Raw genomic sequence first — 23280 nt, forward strand, 5'->3', positions numbered from 1 at the left:
GTTATCTAATCACTTTGAAATGAAAGATTTAGGTGATGCAAGCTACATCCTAGGGATCAAGCTTTTGCGAGATCGCAAGAATAGGATGTTAGGATTGTCCCAGTCGGCTTATGTTGATAAGTTATTGGTCAAGTTTGCTATGCAAGATTCCAATAAAGGCTTAATGCCTTTTAGACATGGAATTTCTCTTTCCAAGGATCAGTGTCCTAAAACACCTGAGGAAAAGAAGAAAATGCATGCATGTCCTTATGCTTCGACAGTAGGAAGTTTGATGTATGCCATGTTGTGTACTAGACCGGACATTTGCTTTGCAGTTGGGATGGTCAGTAGATACCAGAGTGATCCAGGTTCAGATCACTGGACTGCGGTCAAGCATATCCTAAAATATCTTAGGAGGACCAAAGACTATATGTTGGTATATGGTAATTCCGACCTTATGCCTATTGGCTATACCGACTCGGACTTTCAGTCAGATAAGGACTCTAGAAAGTCTACATCTGGATATGTATTTACACTTGGTGGAGGAGCAGTTAGTTAGAGAAGTGTAAAACAACAATGTATTGCAAATTCGACTACAGAGGCAGAGTATGTTGCTGCTAGTGAAGCAGCAAAAGAGGCAATCTGGTTTAAGAAGTTTTTGATGGAATTAGGAGTAGTACCTCAAACACAGATTCCAATAACATTGTTTTGTGACAATAGTGGTGCAGTAGCTTAGTCCAAAGAGCCTAGGTATCATAAGAGGTCAAAGCATGTGGAGCGTAAGTATCATTTGATACGTGAAATTGTGCAGCGTGGTGATATTACAGTTACAAAGATTCCTACGGTGAGAATCTTGCAGACCCTTTTACTAAAGCTTTGCCTATTCATCCTTTTGAGAGTCACATGGATAATATAGGTCTTAGAGTAGTTGCTAAATGGCTTTGAAGGCCAGTGGGAGATTGTTGGGATATTTGGCCTTTACAAAGCCAATGAACGTTTATTGATTATACATGATGATGTTTAATTAAATACATGAATCTTATTATTATGCATATGGGTGAACTAATATCATATGATGAAACCATAAGTTCCATAGGTAATAGAATTAGAACAATCAAGCATATGAAGAGTCATGTGCGGGAGATTTGATTGTATCTATTTACCTAGAATACTCACAGTTAGGGGTGAAGTCAGACGCTTAACTTATAAGACTATAATATACATAACTGCTATATGATAAGATGATGATATCTCAATCATTTGAGTATGACTCTAAGTTTGTATATTGGTGTAGTCACATGACTGACACTGAGGGGATCAAAATGAGAACACACTATAAATTCATTGTTAAGGTTAGTGTGCAAATCTCACTCTACCAATTAATCCCTAGACTTGAGGAATTGTGAAAATTCATTGTGTCTCAAATTTATTACTTTGAGACGTTAAAAAGTAATGTCTATTCATAGACTAGACCTAACGTTTTGGGTAATAAATGTAGGACGTCTTGAATCACGAATTCTAATAAAGGATCCACCACTCTACGGAGTTATGTATTAGGAAATTGTGACATAACTAATTGAGCTCAAACCCGGCCGGTATAAGAAATAGTTTCTTAATGCTTAATTGATGTTAAATGTCAAATTGGGTCAATTAGACATGGGTGTGACAGTGAAGAACAAATTCACAATGGTCTAATTGTGAATACAAGATAGGTTGAGGGACTTAGATATAATTAATGGTAGGAAAGGACTTTCTTGAAAGTTCCAAGGGCCTTATTGTAAATATGGATTTGTTAATGGGCACTTTCTATATATATTAAAGAGATATATATTAAAAGGATTTTAATATATCAAGTACAAGTACTTGTATGACAAGGACTTGTCTTCTTAAGATAAGACTTGGAATCCTAAGTGGATCCTACTACACACATCTACGTATTCTCAAAGTTTCTCTATATAAGAGAATGACTTTTTAGAGAAAGGGACCATTAGTCTTTCTAGAAAAGGTACAACTAAAAGTAGGAGAAAAACAAAAGTGTTTTGTGGTGTGTTGTGTGGTGAAGACTACGTGATTTGGATTCAGCTTTGGAAAGTTTCTATTTACTGTCAATCTCCAATTTCGACGGCTTTGAAGGTATTTTTCTTTTAATTATTTTTTTTTATCAATACTAGATTAGCATGTTAAAGATGTAGGATTAAAGTAATCCAACATCTTTTTTACGCTATTGCTTTCCTCTACTTTGCTTGGTGGCACAAGAAAAATTCAATAAAGGAAGACCAACCAAATCAACAGATTGTCCTTGAAATAGCTTGGGAAACTCAAGAAGAATATGAAGACCTTTGTCGAGTCAAAAATGGGAGCAGCAATACAAGGAGTGCTGAGGGACAAGCTACATATATAACTGGAAGACTCTCTATGGGTCAAATGGACTTGGATGCATCAGATAAAAGAAAAGCACTTTTGGACCATGAGAACACCTACTGATTGTTCTTGGGCATGGCCAAATATCTTAAAGTATATGACATATGCTTTAAAGTTCTGTCGGGTCCTTGTTGCAAATGGCGAAACTACATCCTTCTGGCAAGACCCATGGTGCTCAGAAATTCCACTTCTGTCAAATGCTCAAGCAAGATTGCATTTTGCAGTAAATGACACAACAAAGGTTGCAGATTTCATTGTCAATGGTCGATGGTCCAATATCATCACAGATTTACCTCAATGTGATCTCAAATCTATGATAATAGGAACTCCTATTAATTCTTTGTTACCAAATGATCAGTTAGTGTGGACTGCTACAAGCAATGGAAAATACACTGTCAAATTTGCCTATGCAGCTCTTAAGGCTATTTGAAGGAAGGTAAAGTGGTTCAGAGTTGTTTGGGGTAAGCTCGTCATTCCCAAACACTCCTTTACTACTTGGCAACTTTTTGCAGGTGCGCTTCCTACTCAAGATAAACTGATGCAGAAAAATATCTTGAATCACTCGAGTTGTTGTTTATGTGACAGTAATGCCAGAGAAAATTCACATCACTTGTTTTTCGATTGTTCTTTCTCAAAACAAGTGTGGTCATATGTGAAAGCTCTACTTGGTTGGGGATCTGCGGTTAAAACTTCTGTGTCAGAATGGTATGATATCTTTAGAAGGTGTAGGGGTGTTTCTATAGAAGGTGAAATTGCAAAAGCCTTGATATGTGCAATAGTCTACTGGATTTGGCAAGAAAGAAATGCTAGGAGGTTTAAAAATCAGAGTACTACGCCTCGATTACTCTACTGGAGAATGGTCAAGACTATAAAGCTGTATTTGCAATGTGCAGTCAAGGGAAGCCCGATAGTATTGGTACAAAGAGTTTTTATGCAGAATAGGTGCGCAAGTGAACTACGTCCCCTCAGCGTTCATTGAATGCTCATGGATCAAACCGGGGAGAAGATGAAGTTATGTTGAACCCGGATGGATCGATCACTTCCAGCAGTTGTGGTTATGGAGGTGTCCACGGAATAGAAGAAGGAGCTGTTCTTGGTGCTTACACGGGGAGCTCACTTAATAGATCGATCCACGTTTTCAGGAGCTATTGGCTGTTGAGAAAGGACTTGAGTGTGCACTTCTTATGAACCTTAAGAAAGTGAGAGTAGCTACTGACTTGTACAGAGCAATGCAGATCATTCAAGGTAAGGAAACCATCCCGTGGTATTGCCTAAACCTTCATGCATCCATTACCCTCCTCATCAGCTGACTGGAGAAATTCAGTATACAACACACATACAGGGAATGTAACAAGCCAGCAGACTACTTGTCAAAACTATGTAATATCAATTATGTAGTTTTTATGTATATCAATCACCCTCTTGATGCCAAACTATCAGAAATGATAGATGATGATGCAAGAGCACCATGTACCAAAGGTTTCAAAGTTAATACAAGTTGGGGTCTGCCTAACCCCAGCCCGTAACCAATTCGAGAAAAAAAAAACTTTATTATTATTATTTTTTGTTTTTTTACCAGTCATATCTAATTTTGTATAACTAAACAGGCAGCTATTCTTAGTATAGTTTACAACAGGAAAGGAGAAAAGAAGATGAAACAAAAGGTGAAACATCTAAGAGGGAGGTTTCTTTTTTTTTGTTTGAGAATAGACGTTCATTAGCATATAGAAAAAAGTTCATACAACTTGTCCTTGCTCTTGAAAGATAACTGGACAGACATAGGAATAGACATAGTACAACCCAGGTCAATATTGCTCCTTAATTTACAAGTTCAGCCAACAGGTGAGCATGTTGGATCTCTGGAACAAAAGACGACACGACAATAACCAAAAGACTTCCTCATAGCTACTAACTCTTTTCTATCTCAAAAATCCAGAAGGAATTAATGAGAGACAAAGATCACCTCCCAAGTGAGTATCCTTTCCCCGTGAATGCTTGGAACTTTGGCTCCTCTTTCTTTTGAGGCTCAGGATTGGTGTCCTTTGCACTGACTTTTTTTGTTGTTTTTGGAGGCTGACCCACATCGGAACCAAATACAAGTTTCCCTGAATGCTTACGAGAGGAAAGGCTTGGCGCTGTCGACCCATTGGTAAGCTCTGGTTGCTGTGATTTGACTATTGGTGAAGTTGGTGCCGATAGTGTAGAAGGTTGTCCGTCCAAGCGTCTTGCACAACCTGTGAATGCAACAAACTTGGGATCTTCCTTGGGAGCCTCTTCTACTGGTAGTGCCTTCTTCAAGGGACCATAGGGCACAACCGCTGGCTTTACAGGCTCTATGTAATCAAGAGGAGCTGCAAAGTCCACTTCACAATCTGTCTCGATAATACTGACAGCATTGGACGGTTTTGTTTCTACGATATCTATCTTATATTTCTTATTGTTATATGGCACCAAGATAGTATCCCCAATGGACAAACATGAGAAGTACCTCAATGCCGTCTCCAGTAAGGCTTTTGGGTTAGAGATATCTAAGAAGTCTTTAGTGTGAGGCTGCAACTTGACATATGTTCCTTTTGGTAAAGTGGCATTCTTGATGTGTACAATGTCTCCTCCCTGTAAGTGCATATTCTCCATCATCCAGGTAGGCAAATAGACTATGCCCTCATCGGCTGTAAATTCCATCACACTGCAATGAGAAGTTCGTTTCGCAGCAGGACTATGGAGTTCAAACATCATGGGGTAATCAATGTGCAAAGTAGCTAAACAGTCGAGAGCAGAAGGCGGCATTATAATTTTGTCGCCGTTTTCTAGATGTGGCTTTTCTAGGTAATATACAGGGTAACAGCGGTAAGCTTTGTCGAATGACGAGCAGTCATTATCATGATAATCGGCTTCATAATTCATGGTTACAAGGTGCAACAATGTGAGGAGATTGAAAGAGTACGTAAAAGAGTTGTTTCTACTTTCTACTTTCTACTTTCTACGGCCTGACCACCTAATTTATATAAGTGCGGGTTTCCAATTTCTAGTTGTACTTGTACAAGTAAATCCCATCGATTTCTCGAGTTGGACTTGGACTAGGAGGGGGAAGTGGATCTTAATGGGCCAGTGATGTATACAATCCAAGAGTGTACTCACAAGAGGCAATTGAGGGTCCACTTCTCGACCGACTTGTATTTGGCGCTGTTTGATACACAGGAAACTTTCATGAGAGAATCTTAATCCAGAGTAGTGCATTTTTGTGGTCGAATTTTTCCACCAGAATCAACTTCTGTGGTGTAATCCAGCTGAATCAACTTTAGCAACCATATAGCTCGAGAACTGCAGTATTAAGAGTCCCATGATTAAAATTGGAGGCAATCATCGAGAATCCTGGGAATGCTAAAACTTACTTTCATTCAGTTTCCATTACATGTTTTCCAAGAGTTTGTAATGAGATGACACATAACCTTGCCAGATGAGCAAAGGATAATGAGGGTATTGCCTTAGATTAGAATTTTATTGACAAAATGATAAAATTCATAAAAAATAAAAATTTAAAATTTAAAAGTTTCAATTACAAAATCTTCGTTGTTAAAATATGATGAGTTACATGAGATACCAGTCAATCCGTAACAACATAAGGTGGAAAGTCGCAGAAGCAACTATGGACAGCAGTTGTATAAGTTCATTTCCGATGGTACCTATAACAGTTGCCAACATGGCTTTCCAATACTGTTCAGGTAAAATAGGTTGCAGAATGATGTACTTCCTCAACTATAGAGTAGCAGCTTTCCAGAAATCAAGTGGCTTCCTATGCTGATACAGAAAAAGTGAAAAACAAATCAGAAAAGTGGAGTGTCAGATTATTGGGGAAAAAATCTCCAAATCATTGTACTCAAATTAGAAGATTCATTCTTAACAAATCTTCTCTAAACATTATTAAAACTTTCCTTTTCTAATATTTTTGTAGTTAGAAAGAGGAAAATACCACAACTACATAGCAAGAGTTACTAATTTGTTAGAGGAGATCCCCGATTAAGTCCACAAAGGTGGATCCGGTCCTTAATTTTAAGGGTGAACTAGTGTTACCCCCCCCCCACTAGATGAGCCAATTAGGATTTCACCCCCACTAGATGGGAAATTAGGGTCTCCCCCCTAAACACACAGTCAATTGGGTTTGACAGTTAATTTTCAAGTCAAACAACTGAAAATGACATAAATGCTCTCATTATTTTCAAAAATAAAATGTTCAATTTTAATTAGGTGGGGGCATTTGTGTCATTTTCAGTTGTTTGACTTGAAAGTTAACGGTCAAACCAAGTTGACCGTGTGTTTAGGGTGGGGGGAAAATCCTAATTGGCTCATCTAGTGGGGGGGTAATACTAGTTAACCCTAATTTTAAAGCAAAAGCAAGTCCCTGACTCCAGTCTACTTTTTATTTATTGGTAAGCCTGTTTTTAAATGAGATCAGTAACTCTTTGATGCTGGCGGGTTCGAGCCCCAGACCTTTGGTATCATCACCCAAAGGTTTTACCGACTTTGCTAGTCGGCACCTGCAACTCCAGTCTACTTATTTAGAAGAAAATTTAGAATTTGAACAGTAACCTTCACAATATGTACCTCAGATATAGGCATCCTCGTTCTCACAGAATCGATCAGCGAGAAATCAATATCAGCTACAGCAATGCCTGTAGACAGACGATCTGCAATACCAAAAAGAACGATAAGCAACATATTGTGTTGCATTGTTTGTTAGTTCTCAATAGCTATCACAATAACATAGCAGACCAAGTTACCTAAACCTAAGGATACACCTGACATGGCATCAACACAAATTTCACACTTGAGTATGCAGATTTTCCAACCAATGTCGAGAGTATATTCTAACAAAATAGAACATAGGCATCTCGAGGAACACCTTTCTCAGTGGTGGCCGATATTTCATCCAACAGTGGGATAAGGAGGATGGACGTTTAATCTCATGTTAACCTTTCAAATAAATAAGTTTTTTTACTAGTATTAAAACAAGTAGGTTCCTTAATAAAGTTTGCATATCTGTTATAAAAAGTAGGAGATAAACATCGCAAGGAAAAAAGAATCTGAGTGAAGCCGAGATTTCATCCAGTGGACGACAAAGGATGGCTATCAGAATCTTCAATGATACCTTATAATAAGAAACTCTTCAGTAATTTCTTTTCTCCAAATTGTTTGGGCTTCCTCCAATTTGACCAAAAATATATAACCTTTGAGAAATTATAACTTTCATCCACATATCAAAATTTAGTAAAATAGTAACTATAGGCATCAATGGAAATGATCTGTCAAGATATATAACTATCAAATTCTAAAAACAAATAACAGACCTAGTATCAAAGACATGGGTGGTGCCAAAGGCACGCCAATTACCAAGATTGCCTTGTACATGGGCGTGCCGAGATGCCAGCTATCATAAGTGTCGAAGGCGCTGGACATTGCTAGGTGTAGATACAGGTTTAACTAGTTTAATTCGTGATTAAAATTCATTGTCCCAAAATACCGTTACCAAAGGTCAAGAAGATGTCAAAAAGGGGTGAGGCTTAATTAGTCAAAACAACTTAATCAAGTGGTCTTAACTGCCTGATCTCTCCATAATCTTTCGACGAGTCAAAACCATGAAATAAATATATTGAATAGTTTTAATCTAACAAGGTGGCATTTATATTATGTCAACTAATAAGACCTTCACTTTTAAGTGCAGTATATTTGAGTATAAGTCTGGGTCTACTTGTTGGATATTCAATCTGGATTCAACAATTTATACCATTAGACTTGAAACGCACGAAAAATGTCTAAAAGATCACAACATTGCCTAAATCTTCCACTTTTTAGGGGCAACTTTTTGAAGGTTTACCATAACATCTAGAGTATGCAATAGAAAACAAGGGTCTACTTGGTGCATGGAAACTAACGAGGAAGCTAATGGTTTCTCTGAAAAACTAGTTTCCATACTTGATACCAAAAATGATAATATGCGAGTTTTTCACATTTTTTAGATGTTCTATCACATACTCCAATGTCGAGCGTAAAGGTAAAAAATATCAAAGATGGAAGTAAAGTCCACTCTTGGTAACTAGAAGCATCTGATGGCACTATGCCGCATTTAAAACCCTGTGCTCCTATACTTAATAGAGGGTCGATGACAATCGTGAATCAAGAACACCCTAAATGCTGACCTAATCTGAATGTTTGTGAAGAAAGAAAATATCATGAAAATAAGGAAACTAAGAACACTTCCTAAAGTTTCGCCTGCACCGAATAAAAAAATTTGATGACTAAATCCCCCCATCTAGCATCGTTTGGATCGTCCTTATGAATCTCTTTGACTTTTTGGTTGACAACAGAAAATAGACTACTACGTCAAGGAAACTTCCAGGGACCACAAAAACAGTATACAATGCAACACACCACTACAAAGACAAAACCAGTTTCAGTCAACCTCTACCATTTACCATTGCACCCTTCCGTCAACAGATGAATTACATAGGTGCTTACCCAAAATTAATGTATAACTACACCAAACAACCATGAAGGGTCCCAAAATCTGCAAGAAGCTTCTTCAAGTGCATCAGATGGAAAGAACATGTTGGTTTCTATTCCTTTACTCATTGCTCACTGATTGAGCCTTTGGGGGATTTCTGCCAGAATAAGTCTAGGTGGCCGTCTTCTCTCATTCAGAATTTTAGGTGGCCTCCAGGGGATGGGGGTCTGGAGGAAGTATCCATAACCCTAACTTCTCATTGGTATGGAAGTCTGGAACAAGTTTCAGAATCACCTTTTCCAATGGTATAGTATGCTTTGTTAAGGACTAAGTCCTCTTGCTCGACAAGCTATTCTAATTCAATTCTATGAGAAATAGAGACGGGATCACCTGACCACTGAACAGTTTGCCATCCATTCTTAGCTACACTGCAAGATTGCCTTGGAAACAGCCTCAAGGCTACCTAATGATGTAACGGGGATAGTAACAGACGAAAATGTCAATCATGACGTGATCAAATGATTGACTCTCTCGAAAAAATATAATCAGCCTAACTTTTATTGGGACCGCATTTTTCCACGCCTAATTTTTACGCTCACCTGGATTTACAAGTTGTGTGACAGAAATACCCCTCAAAACATGGAATTTCAAATTGAACTTCTCTTCTTCGGTTCTTCTTCGTCATACACAAAAACCAATCAATATTCTCGATCTTCTCGCATAAATTTTCCATTTATCAATTTGATTATCTATATCCCCCAACTTCTACACATTACAAACGCTCCAGAAACCCAACGAATTCTAAGTTTAATAAAGCTTTTCTTCTCTTTGAATCATTGGATCACCACCCCAAGTGAAAATTCAAAATATCCCCAAATCAGATCATTGATACCCAGGCTGAATATAAGCAAAATAAGGAAAACCCGATGCAGATTTAGCTAATATTTCAAAATTCCCAATTTGGCATTCACATTAATTTTCTTATTGCTTGATTTGTTTGTTATGATGCTGCAAGCATCCCTTACCATTAACAGAAAGTACCAGCACCATGAAATCGTAACTCTCCTCAATGAAACATAGAGAAGAGCAAGAAGGATTTGAAACCCATGTTTATGTATTGATATTATAAGACTCGTGTTTTTATTTTACTCATTCACAGTCATTCATGTTGTCCACTCATGTTGTTTTGTTAAATTTCAACCTTTCTAATGGAACTTTTAACACCAAGTCACCAACAACAATTTAAATGTCGTGCTTGTAAAATGAGATTGTAGAGTTCTTGGTGGTCCTTCTTGAGTTTAAAAAGGAAAAAAAAAAAGATGATGCTTTCCCTATTTCCGTACTTCATATTGAAGGATGTTTAGGGGTATTTATGTCTAATGTGCTGAGACTAGGGCTGCCAATGGGTTTCGATAACCCAATAACCGACCCAAACCAAACCGATAAAAAATGGGTTCGGATTTTGTATTTCGGGTTCGGTTCGGTAATGGGTTCACTTTTTGTTGACATATATAAGCCTCTAATATATTAATAGAATTGACCCTTCACATAAGTTCGAGCTTATAGAGAAGTTCGAGCTTATGGAGAAGGGTCAATTCTATTAATATATTAGAGACTCATATATGTCAACATTCCCCCTCAGCGAGACACGCTGGAAATACACAAATGGAAGGACTGGACATCTTCACCTGGTAAGAGTTGAACCCGAGACCTCTCAGAAACCAGTGGCTCTGATACAATGTTAAATTGTCAATTTCTCCATAAACTCGAACTTATGTGAAGGGTCAATTCTATTAATATATTAGAGACTCATATATGTCAACACTCCCCCTCAGCAGGACACGCTGAAAATACACAGATAGAAGGACTGGACATCTTCATCTGGTAGGAGTTGAACTCGAGACCTCTCAGAAACCAGTGGCTCTGATACCATGTTAAATTGCCAATTTCTCCATACGCTCGAACTTATGTGAAGGGTCAATTCTATTAATATATTAGAGGCTCATATATGTCAACACTCTCCCTCAGCGGGATACGCTGGAAATACACAAGTAGAAGGACTGGACATCTTCACTTGGTAGGAGTTGAACCAGAGACCTCTCAGAAACTAATGGCTCTGATACCATGTTAAATTGCCAATTTCTCCATAAGCTCGAACTTATGTGATGGGTCAATTTTATTAATATATTAGAGACTCATATATGTCAACACTCCCCCTCTGCGTTTTTTATTTTTCCATTGCAGTGCTTATAAAACATATTATGTCTACTCCATCGTCGAGTGTTAGTTCTGTTGCTAAAAGTAATATTAGTGTGATTGATGAATGGAAAGATGAAAGCACTCAAATTTGTATAGCTACTAGGAAGTTGAGGTCTGATGTGTGGGAATAATTTGACAAGAAAAAAGATGAGAAAGGAGTGGATAGTGCCATTTGAATGCATTGCAAAGAGAAGTATGACGGGAAAAGTACTAATGGAACTAGTCACTTGAGGTCACACTTGAAAACATGCTCTCGTAGGGGCGAAGCCAGGGTCAGGTCAGCAACATGACCTGACCCTGACTCAAGAGAGAAGATAGAACTGCTTCTATCAAGAATCACAAATTTACTCAAGAGAGGAGTCGTCATGATCTGTCCAAGATGGTTGTGAAACATGAATATGCTTTTCTTATGGTGGATCATCTTTATTTTAGGGAGTTTGTGCAAAACCTTCAACCTCTTTTTGACCTTAAGAAGCGCAATACACTAAGGGCTGATATTACCGAACTTTTTAAAGAGGAAAAGGTTGAGCTATATCGTCTATTAGAGAAGCTTCCAAGCCGAATCAGTTTGACAACCAACTTGTGGTCATCTGAAAATACAAAAGATTCATATGTGTGTAACTTGTCATTTTATTGACGATGATTGGGTTTTGAGGTCAAAGATTTTAAACTTTTTGAAGCTTGATTGTGGTCATACAAGGGAGGAATTGGCTAAAGTAATGAACTGTTTACTCGACTGGAACATTGATAAAAAAGCGTTTGCTATTACTCTGGACAATGCCTCGTCTAATGATGCATTGATTGCAAGCTTGAAGGGGACTCTCAACCAAGATAGTTTGTTGGTATCGGGTGGGGATTATTTTCATATACATTGTACAACCCATATCATCAACCTTACTGTTAAAGATGGTCTAGAAGTATTAGGAGATACTTTGAAAAATATTCGAGAGTGTTGTAAGTATGTTAGCCTTACACCTCAAAGAAAGACGAAATGGCAGGCTGCAATTAATCAAGTCAAAGTAACAATAGTAAAGTCTATTTCTCTTGATTGCAAGTCTAGGTGGAATTCAACACAAGAAATGCTTGAAACTGCACTCGAGTAACAAGAAGGTTTCATGCGTTTAGACCAACGAGATGATGATTTTCAGGTGAATCCTTCGAGAGAAGAATGAGACATGGCAAGAGTTATTTGCAATTGCTTGAAAGTGTTTGTTGATTCAACAAACACTCTTTCAGGTATATAATTTAATAAGCAATTCCCTTTTCTTTTGCAATTCCTTTTCTTTTGTAATTGGTTTATTGTTTGATATAATTAAGTGAGTAACCATGTTTTGAAATGTGTACTTTAGGTAAAAAGTATCCAACTGCACACATTTATTTCTCCGAGGTTTGTGAGAATCACTTGAGCATTTTAGAATGGCAAGACAGTCCTATATTTAGTGTGCAAGTTATGGCACGCAAGATGACGGAGAAATTAAATTTAGTAAATCCTGGTCTGATTGCAGTTTGATACTGGGAGTGGCTGTTGTGTTGAATCCAGAGTTCAAGATTAGATTTATAAAGTACTACTTTACACATATTTACGATGAAACTTCGGACAAGTCGCAGAAAAAAAGATTAAAGATGCCTTCGTTCATATTTTTACGACATATGCTTCACTCTCGACAAGTCAGGTGTCCATGAGTTCAACACAATTGACTAGGACAGAAAGTGTGGTTAGAAAGAAAGCTAAAAGAATGGAAAATTGGTATCTGCAAGAAGTTATTGTTGGTATACAAACAAAATCTGAGTTGGAACTTTACTTGGAGGAATCTGTACTCTAGGGTGCAAGTGTATTGGATTGGTGGAGGATTAACGCTCCCAAGTATCCCACTTTGTCAAGGATGGCGCGAGATATTTTGAGTATTCCAGTTACTTCGGTTCCTTCAGAATCAACATTCAGTACTGGGGGTAGAGTGCTATGTGATAAACGCACATCATTGGGGACTGACATGGTTGAAGCTCTCTTATGCACACAAAGTTGGTTGCCAGCAATTCCAGCAAGTACGTATAGTTAAGTTCACTATTGTAATGGATGAATAATATATTAACTCATAAATGGTGCCTATTGTAATTGATAGTTACGTAACTCGTCACTTAATTGTTTATCTTAGATTCGTCTACATCATTCTCTTCAATTAGCACAAGCAAAAAAGAAGATGGTAAAGAATGATGCAATGGTAGGAACTATCAGTTGAATTAGAAAGCTTGGTGTGTTTTAATTACATCTTGTTATTACACACTTTAAATACTAAAGTATTTTAATGTCATATTTAACATTGATCAGAAGTCCTTCTGTTTTCTACAGGGTTAATACGATCACCAACTATGTGTTTACAATGTCCTAGATTTACTAGATAATTAGATGGAATGATACACCAAAGATCTCTTGATTTAGGGTGGTTGTTTTATTTTGGCAGGATTTATTTTGCTTGGAAGCTTGCTTTGAGAGTTTGCTGGATGTGATCAGTAGATGCAATCATATGCAAACAAATCTCAATGATTTTGGGGTAGTTAGATTTTGGCAGGAGATGATTTGCTTGGAAGTTTTATGAGATTTTGCTGGATATGATATCTTAAAAGATCTTGAATTTTTCACTTGGACTCTTATTTAGTTATTTTGGATTACTTATAAGATCCTTAATATTTGGTTGTAGAAGTATTCACTCATACTTTATCGATGTGGAGTACTATTTGATCTTACTTATGGTAGTGAAGGTTTGATTATTATTTGCTTCTATTTTGCTTTATGTGGTCTTAGACTCTGAGTGAGTTTGACCAAGAAAAGTTCATGTGGTCTGACTTGAAAAATAAGACAAAAATTATGGTTTTTGTTCAAAAAGACCAAAAGTGATAATTAGCGGTTTGGGTCGGATCGGTTTCGGGTTCATTAAATTCTTATCGGTTCGGGTCGGTTTCAGGTTCATTAAATTCTTATTGGTTCGGGTTCGGGTCGGTTTCAGGTTCACTAAATTCTTATCGGTTCGGGTTCGGATTTTACAGAATCCGATCCAAACCGGTCCATTGACACCCCTAGCTGAGACTTCATAGAAGTGGTAAAAACCTCCGTGGAAAATTGTGTTCCCTTTTCTTTTTCCTCACTCTCATTAACAATTGTATGTTCTTTCTATTTAATCTTGTTCTCTTATGTACCAACACTCTCAAACCCTTTTGCTTGACATTTGTTATAAAGTATACTAAATGAAACAATTTGTATGGTAAGAAGTAGTGAAACAAATAACTTGCTTAATCACACTAATAAATGATAACAACAACCATATATAAGACTGACAGGAACTAATACTCACCTGGTAGCCTACTGATAACTTTCCCCCATGGATCAATGATTAAGGTATCTCCATAGCTTTCTCTTTTGTCATTGTGCTTTCCAGCTTGTGCAGATGCAACAACCTACGGAAACGTCCATCAAAGTTATTGCAATTTCACATTTTAGATGCAAGATATTAATCACAAAACCTTTTCTGATGAAAAGTTTGAGTGTGTGCATACTTTTTCTTTTCAAAATATGATGATTTAGAGATCAAAATATTTTAACTGTAAATTGTCAAATCTTATCTTAAACATCATTACAACATCGTTCAGGAGGAAAATTAATCTCATGCCCTTCTTAGAGAATCTACCTTACTAGATAGATACTGGAGGATAAATATTCTGTAGCGTTTTAAATGCATCAGAGCTGAAAACACAGACCTTTGTAAGCACTAGGAAATTTGTCAAAAACTTCAAATGATTATCCCATGTCAGCACAAGTTCTAAGAAGTTGCATTAAGACCACCCCACTGATATGCATATGTTTTGTCTTGGGAACCTTTAATAGCTACGACAAAACCATTGCTATTAAGTGCCGCTATACTGATGAGAGAGAGAGAGAGATACACACCAGATTGTTTAATATGGCATTTGACAAGTGGATGTCTTTTAAGTCTTGGAACAAAGCATGGAGAAAACTAAGGTTTATGTCTAAAGATTAATACCATTTTAATGAGGAACAAATGCCTACAACAAACAGAATAAACATGGAGGCTGAGGCCAGATGTCGAGAATGGGAAGATATTATGTATAGAGAGTCTTGAGTAGGGTGGTTGGTTTATTTTTGGGTTGTTTTTATATTTCCGTTGTAATGGTAGGTTATCTCGACCTACATTTTCTTTGATTAATACAATTTAACTTTTACTGAGCAAAAAAAAGAGATGTCAAGAATGGATTTATAAAATCATGTTCCTCCATCTAATTATGTATCTTCAGTCTTCAGTCTGCAACCACCACTGAAAAATCCTTGTCACTCTACAGCTCCGCTTCCTTTTTGTAAAATCCTCAAGTTTTACACTGCAAAGACTGTTTACACCATTTTAACATTGCACATGGACAAAATGCCGATACCAAATCAAACTCTCCCTTAAATCTAATCTACACCTCTATGGCCTACTAATAAAACATTTTCCTGAATGTAGATGCTCCAAATGTATCCTTTCTTGTCTTAACACTCATGCATCTAAACATCCTCGTCTTTGTCTAACCAAGTGTACGACATTCAGTTTCTTAGGTGAACAACATTCTGAAGTTACTCTCTAACACATATATGGTCTTGCTGGTAGCTTCTTAAAATTCCTTTTCAGTATAATCAGAACTTACCAGACAACTAACACTCTCAAAGCCTACTTACCCATCTAGGTTTTACTATATGGGCAAGAACCTCCTTGACTTTTCCATCCTTCTAAATGATAAAGTTACACTCAAGAAATATTTTAACATTTTCAGTTATTTTAACATTACAGTACACATCCTTATAGAGTAACTTCAGTTATTTCTTCTCCTGTTTTCACTAACACCTCTTCCCTAGAAATAGTCCCACTAAAGTCACACTCAATGTACTATGTTTGAACCTCTTTAGAGCCTATATTCGTATTGATCCCTATTTTAGTAACTAATACACCATTTGCAAATTACACATCAAGAGAGATGAGTTGCATGTATCACCAAAACAAGGATATACAGGCAGAAAGTCCGTCCATAGTTTAAAGAAATTAGCGCCGCCAAATACTTGACTTGTTTGCTTTCGTACTCACACTAGTCGCAGCTCCATTGTGCATGTTATTGCTTAATTCAAGAAATTTTACAGTGCCTAATGTGAATGACATTGCTGTGACTTTTGTGATAGTTGTGATTGTCATTAGTGTCTGCTACCTTCAGAAAGCATGTCATCAACATTGCAGTGCGAAAATTACAAAATCAGTCTTGTTGGTTTCAGCAGGAGTATTCAACGAGAATCAATTTTATTTATTGTAAGGACTTCGATCAGATTTTTCCTATTGATGTTCACTGACAAGGTTATAACGAGTCAACATTAAGCGTGTCCAAACACCAAATCTACGCTTACGTAAAGATTGTGCTCCTTTTCTTTGGCAGAATGTTTAAATGAGGTAATATACTTATAAATAGTCGAAGTCCAAGGGGGAGTTTTATAATCTAGTTCAAGCCAAAGGTCAAACCAAGTGTGGCTTCCCACCATGGGATCCATGTAGAGAATCTTCTATGCTTAAGTGTTTCCTAGCGTAACCCACTACAGGGAGTTAGTTCCCTCGTGTAACACTATTACTTAGTGAGGAGGTTACCTCTTCTATGGCTCTAGAAAAGGCAAACCACCTCCCATAATGAGCACTCACTAATAAGGGTATCTCTCTCTTTCTCTAATATTTTTTCTATACTTATATGCTTTAACAGAGTTTCCAATTGATCTCCCTGTTTCTTAATGGAAAAACTGGAAGCAAGCCTCAGATGATGTCGGCAGCTTATAAAGCAAGAAAGTCAAATCTACAAAGACTTCTGGATCATGGGCCCTAGGCCTTGATTACTAATATCAGTAATATGTAATAGAGATTGAAGGAAGCAAGGGCGAGGTAGGGGGAGGGTGAATAAAGTTAACTATAGTACATTGTAGTTTTTATGTAAATTGAGAATGTCCCCAATTAAGAAAAAAAAAATGTAAATACAGTTCGTAAACTAGGGTAGATATGTAGTTCTACCAACTTTAGGGGAGAAAATATGATAAACATAGCTCTTTTTCTTTTTTATCCATAATTTTTTTTTCTTTTTTTTATATGTAAAAGTTAATTCACTTATATAACAAGAAAGCTTGTAATAAGTGGTCCACCGCCTATTAGTGGTTAACTGAAGTAACCAGGGCTCATAAAGTCCTTCCTCTCTTAACACCCTCTAGGTACTCCTTTCTTTTCCAAAACCCACCAAAGTAACTTCCTCAACACTCTATCAAATGTCCATTACCCTCAATTGATATACACACTGTAAAGTACTAAAATTTTATGAACTCTAGATAATCCAAGACTCCGTTGGGAACTCAACAATTCGTTCAATCCTAAAGGATTGAATGACACAGAAAAACTATAGTGCATTGCAGTAAAAAAGCAAAAATGCTAACAATGAATGATGTATTTTTTAATTGTAAAAACTTAAAACATGAATACCATACATAGCACTGAGTCTCTATTGCACGAGCACGGAGAAGAACTTCCCAGTGTGCCTCCCCAGTAATCCTTGTGAAAGCCGCAGGTACCAATAGAACCTGCGCAAGAATCAAAGTTTAAAATATATCTCGTAATTCTGAAATAGGATACTCGCTTAACAAAAAAAATAGTATAAATAAATAAAAAAAAACAAGATAGATAGAGGGTTTGGTTTGTACTTGTGCTTGGTGCTGAAATCGTAGCTCTTGATAAAGCTCTGGAAATCTTAAGTCATAGCATACTGTTACACCCAGACGTCCTACAGGACTGTCTACTGAAACAATATCCTTTCCTGAAATATGTAGAGCTGTAATTTCTATTGCTCAAGAGATTAAAGAAGCAGAGATTAAACAAACATGTTATGTACATTCGCAACGAATGTTTACCTGCAATGGTAAAAGCACTCTCTTTATACACCATTCCACCTGGAACATCCACATCAAACCTTAAAAGCAGAAAGAACTTCTCTTAGATCACACATAATAATTTTAAAAAAAAAAAAAAAAAAAAAAAAAAAAATCTTACAAATGTATCTTCCGGTATGTAGTTGTAATATTCCCAGAATCATCTACTAAAACATGTGTATTACACAAATGTGCGGCATCTATTTTTTCTTGAAAACCACCCAGTGACAACCATATCTTGGATTCCCTGGCAAGGTTACAATATTTGTGCATGATTGGTCCATTTAATGGTTCGGCAATGGAAAGACTCTCTCCGTCTTTAGCGCCAACGAATGAAAAGTTTTCTGGGAAACAAATTAACTTCGCGCCAGCCGTAACTGCTTCTTTAACTAAGCGAGAGCACGTGTTGAAATTGGAAGTCAGGTCATTCACTGACGTCATTTGTACGGCTGCTATTCTTACTACTGCCATATTGCAGGAGAGAGAGAGAGACCAAATGTTGACGAGTGAGGCAAGCTAGGTTCAAAACCCTTTATTAATCCAGAATTAGTTATAGCTTAAATCAACGATGTATTTGTTGTAATTTATCGTTATTTTCAATGGAAGGGCTCAAATTTCTAGAGTCCTGTATTGGGCGCCACATAAATAGGATTGGGCAGCCTCCAGTCCAAGCCCAAAAATGAAGCCTAACAGCAAAAGCCCTATATACCCCCAACCTCAACGCATACCGGCTACAACCTTCTCTAACCGGTCATCTCTCTCTCAATTTCTCACCAAAAAACCCAAAAAACACTCAAAACAAAACCCAAAACAAAATTTGAGTTTGAGTTTGAATTGATTGTGGGCATTGTTGTGGTGAGTAGACATTGTGTTTGGGTGCATTATGGAGATTGAGAGTTTGGAGTTTGGAGAGAGTTTGGAGTTTGGAGTTTGGTGCAAACAATCATTTCTCCAGTTTCGAGTAACAATTTTGGTGAGTGCACAATTTTATTTATTTTCTTTTTGATTCAACTCTAGTTTCTCAATTTTTTGTGTATATTGTTGAATAATGAGTATGGTTGTTATTGTTATTTTGATTACTCGTAATGTTTTGTTGTTATTTTGGTGAGTGTAAGGTTGTTTGGAAGTACCAAAACAAATTATTGTTATTGTTTGAAAAAACCCTAAACGACCCAGTGAGGTTGTAACGCCCGTATTTAAAATACATATTTATTTATTAATTAATTAATTTAATTTTATATAAAATTGGCTGGATTGGATTTGGAATACGCGGGCCTGATTTTTGGGCCCGAGTCTGTATTGGGCATAGATTTCAAACCCAAGTATATAATCACATTGTTCTCGAGAATAGGGTTCTTGGAGAATAAAAAAATAATAAAAATGGAGGGAGAGCTAGAAACTCGTTTGCTGGAGGGTGGAGCACGACGATTCAGACTAGGAGGATTCGTGGAGCTGTTAAGCCAAGTGAGTAGAGTTTATCTCTCACCACTACTAAAACTATGATTTTCGTCTGTTTAGTATTTACAAATTTACTGTCGAGTGTTTCCGACTAGTTTTTATAATTTTAGTTCTGTTGATATGTTTTAGATTTTAGTTGAACTGCTGAAGCTCGAAAGAACGTTAATGGCGGCGAGCCAAAACAAGCAGTTGTTCGGTATACGGTTGGGTTGGAACTGTTTGTAGTTTATTGAACACTGTTTATATATTAAATCTTGTTTGGGGTCGTTGGTTGATGTCGGGCTGTCGAAGCTCTGTCAAAGCTTGTAGGCGTTAATGGCGTCGAGACAGTTTGGTGAGGAGTGAGGATGTTTGGGTTGGATTAGAATTAGGGGTTTGGGTGGAGATCAAAACCCACCCCGATTGGTGGTGGTTGGAGGTTGTCATGGGTGCTGTCGAAGCTTTTAGAGGGCGTTAATGGCGGCATAAAGAAAAATCGCCAGTAAAATTAGTTAGGTAAACTGTGGTTGTTGTTTTTTTTTTTGTGTTAATTGAAGATTGGGGTAGTAAGGGGTTGAGGTTTGGGTATTGATGTTCAAATGGGGGCTGTCGGAGGTTGTAGAAGCCGTTGATGGCGGCGAGAATTTTAGATCTAGGTTGATGAATAATCGGGATTGAATGATTTAGAGTTTTTGGCTTTATTAAAGTTGTAGGGTTTGTGTATAGGAGTGAAACCGCTTGGTTAAAAAGGGGTGGTGTGTGTGGAGGTGTGGTGGTCGATTTGGTGCTGGTGGTGGAGGAGAAACCTGAGGAAGAATATGACCGGCTGGGCTTGGGCCTGGGTCGGTTTCTCTTGGGCTTGGGTTGTTTGGTTAGGCCGGATTCTAGTTTAGTTTTCTTGGGCCGGTTTAAATTGTTGGGCCAGACCGGTTTTGATATTAGTTAGTGGGTTGGGCCATTTTCTATTAGTTTAGTTTTGGCCAGTTTAATTTAAAGTTTTTGGGCCGGTTTCAGTTTAATTTTTGGGTCGAACCACTTAACTATTTTGGGCCAGTTTCTAATATTGTTTGGGGCCAGTCCATAGGACTTTATAGAGATCCAAATGGATCTTTCAACATTTAGACTTTCGGGTTCTAAGGTTTGGGCTTGGCCAGTTAGGTCCGAACCATTACCTTGGTCATGAGCCCATGAGCCATGCACCTTTGCCCTTAGCCATGAACCAGGGTTATGACTCTGAACCTGTTGAACATGGAAATGACAGTTTGACTTCGACCATGATGTGTTGACTTTGACCATGACGTGTTGACTTTGACTTTGATCGTTGACCGTTGACTGTGGAAGGTTGACTTTTTCCAGATTTTCACATATTTAAGAATATGGACAAATATAGTAATAAACTATTGTCGAAAATTGTATAACTTTGTTTGTCATTATCTAATTAAGATTTGATGTAAGTAGTGTGTAAAATATATAAATATTGGTACGTAACCAGAGGGGAATTCTGATAACAAGACTTAGATATATATGTTTTTATGAGTATTTAATTATATACGGATTTAGATTCATAGAATTTAGATTTTCATGGACTTTGATTGTGGACTGTTGACTGTTTAATTGTGTTACGTTTTATATATTAAATTGTATGGACAAATCAAATGCTAAAATGTTGTAGAAGCTTGTATAAATTTGATTGTCATTATCTAGGTAAGATTTGACGTTGATATTGTGTATATTTTGACACGTGACGAGATAGAAACTTTAGGAGATATAATATTCCTAAAACGCTATAAAAATGTATGCGTTACGTTTAAAGCAATTGTAACATTATATAATATGTTGGGATATATATATTAAATGCAATAGTTTTGGAGACATAAATGTATAAACGCTCCATTATTTTATATGTGAGATGCTACTATGAGGTAGTATAGTACGTGTGGATATTTTCCCACGGGATTTTGGCTTAGTGCAATAATATATTGGCACGGGAAAGAATGAAAGTGGTTATTAGATATAATTGAGATATTTCTAAATATTGTGGCTTAGTGCAATAAGGTAATTGACCTGCACCTGATATAGTGGAATGATTCTGAGATATTTATGTATGACACCTGAATAAATTACGTAACGAAAATCCTAGAACCTGACTACCACAACTCATGTGATTTGCCCTGTGTGGGCGTATATGATATGATTGGCCCTTGTGTAGGGTGTATATATAAGATGTTGATTGACCCATGTGTTAGGCAATCGTAGCCGAAAGGTGGCTTGATTATTCCGTTCGCAAAATTAGAACGAGACGCGCGATATTTTATGCCGAATAGTGGCAGTACTTACATAATGGCTTTCGTGTGAGGGTTACCTGGTGTGCGGCATCCCGCTCAAGGTAGTTACGCACGGAGTGGTTCATTATGTAAGGGGAGGCATGTGGATGTACATGTTCGGCGTTGGGAACCGATTGTGGTAGCTAGAGAAACTAGGTAAGACATAGATATGACGTGATTTTAGGGACACACAAAGAAAGCCTTAATTAATATAATTATGGTACTGTATTGGTTAATGATGTATCTTTAGATAGATGATTGTATATGGTTTTGCTGAAGTGTGGGTCAAACTAATTACTTGTGCAGAGACGACTCACTCTGTAATTAAGCATGAAATGAGGTAAGTATGGAATATGCTTGGCTGGTTATATTTTAGTTAGAACCTAAGGCGCCTCGTGGAGAAACTAAATGCCTTTTTATTATGCGTATAGTTTGTTGTGTGGTTAGTGGGAAGATAAGGTGCCTCAGTAGAGAAACTACCTGCCTTAATTATTGTACTTAAGGATGACGTATTAGTCGTTGAAAGTTAAGGCGCCTCGAGAAAAGAACTAACTGCCTTATGGATTGTGTATGTATATGTATAAGTATATGTTGTATTTTAAAGCTACTCACACCATCATTTTTATAATGCTGACCCGATTTGCATGTTTGCTTATCGGGTGTGTTCATTAAATGAACATAGTTGATAAGTCTTGTGAGTTTAGTGTTGAAGAAGATTGGTTCTTTGCTTGTGGTTCGTTAGTTATCGCCGATTTCAAGATAGGCTTTGTTTTCCTTTGAGGTGATATAGATTTTCAGTTGAGATAAGGTTATTTGCATTTTCATTTGTTAATTTTTGTAATGAAGAGGACTTTTGTTAATTTGAAATTTTTATTGGTTTTTAAATTATCCGCATATTTAAACTATTTATGGGTTTTTGGGAGTTGAGAGTGCGTCATACCTCGAAGATCGAAGAGTCGGGAACAAATATTGTTTTTTCGAATTCTGTCGAAATTCGGGGTGTGACAGTTTGGTATCAGAGCATTTGGTTAGCTTAGACTTAGGTGAGTCTAAGTGATTCTCGGATCGTGGTTTATGAGTAGTGTTTAAGAAGTTTTATTTTCAAAACTATTTCCGCTAGTTGTTTTATTTTTACAAAGAAAATGAAAGAGATATAGAAATAAAGAGAGTCAATATTTTTCTTGATTTGTTTGTACGTGTAATGTGTATATTTATATTAGTTACTCTGGTGGAGTGCATATGAAATGATGTTTTTGTTTTCTTATCATATGAGGAGTAGTTACATTTATTATTTGTTAATTATTAATGGATTTGATCAAAATGGTGTGCTGCTATAATGTTGTTTTGTTGTTGGTGATCATGTTCACATGGATTAT

At 37.0% G+C, this 23280-nt stretch overlaps 1 protein-coding gene and 1 pseudogene across 1 annotated transcript; both read right to left on the reverse strand.

The window, feature by feature from the left end:
* Nucleotides 1–4224: 4224 nt before the first annotated feature.
* Nucleotides 4225–5426, reverse strand: LOC147488185 (ubiquitin fusion degradation protein 1 B pseudogene; annotated as a pseudogene).
* A 489-nt stretch (nt 5427–5915) lies between these two features.
* Nucleotides 5916–18754, reverse strand: LOC147488186 (Nitrilase/cyanide hydratase and apolipoprotein N-acyltransferase family protein). Its single transcript, XM_086570825.1, has 7 exons — nt 18265–18754; nt 18126–18184; nt 17919–18031; nt 17706–17798; nt 14506–14608; nt 7003–7085; nt 5916–6198 (listed from the first exon to the last, which is right to left on the reverse strand). Exons 1-7 carry the CDS (start codon nt 18612–18614, stop codon nt 6157–6159), a joined length of 843 nt encoding a protein of 280 aa, XP_086426951.1. The 5' UTR covers nt 18615–18754; the 3' UTR covers nt 5916–6156.
* Between the last annotated feature and the right edge of the window lie 4526 nt (nt 18755–23280).

This window comes from Coptis chinensis, chromosome 7 (assembly GCF_015680905.1).
Source record: "Coptis chinensis isolate HL-2020 chromosome 7, ASM1568090v1, whole genome shotgun sequence".
In the NCBI taxonomy this organism is placed as follows: Eukaryota; Viridiplantae; Streptophyta; class Magnoliopsida; order Ranunculales; family Ranunculaceae; genus Coptis; species Coptis chinensis.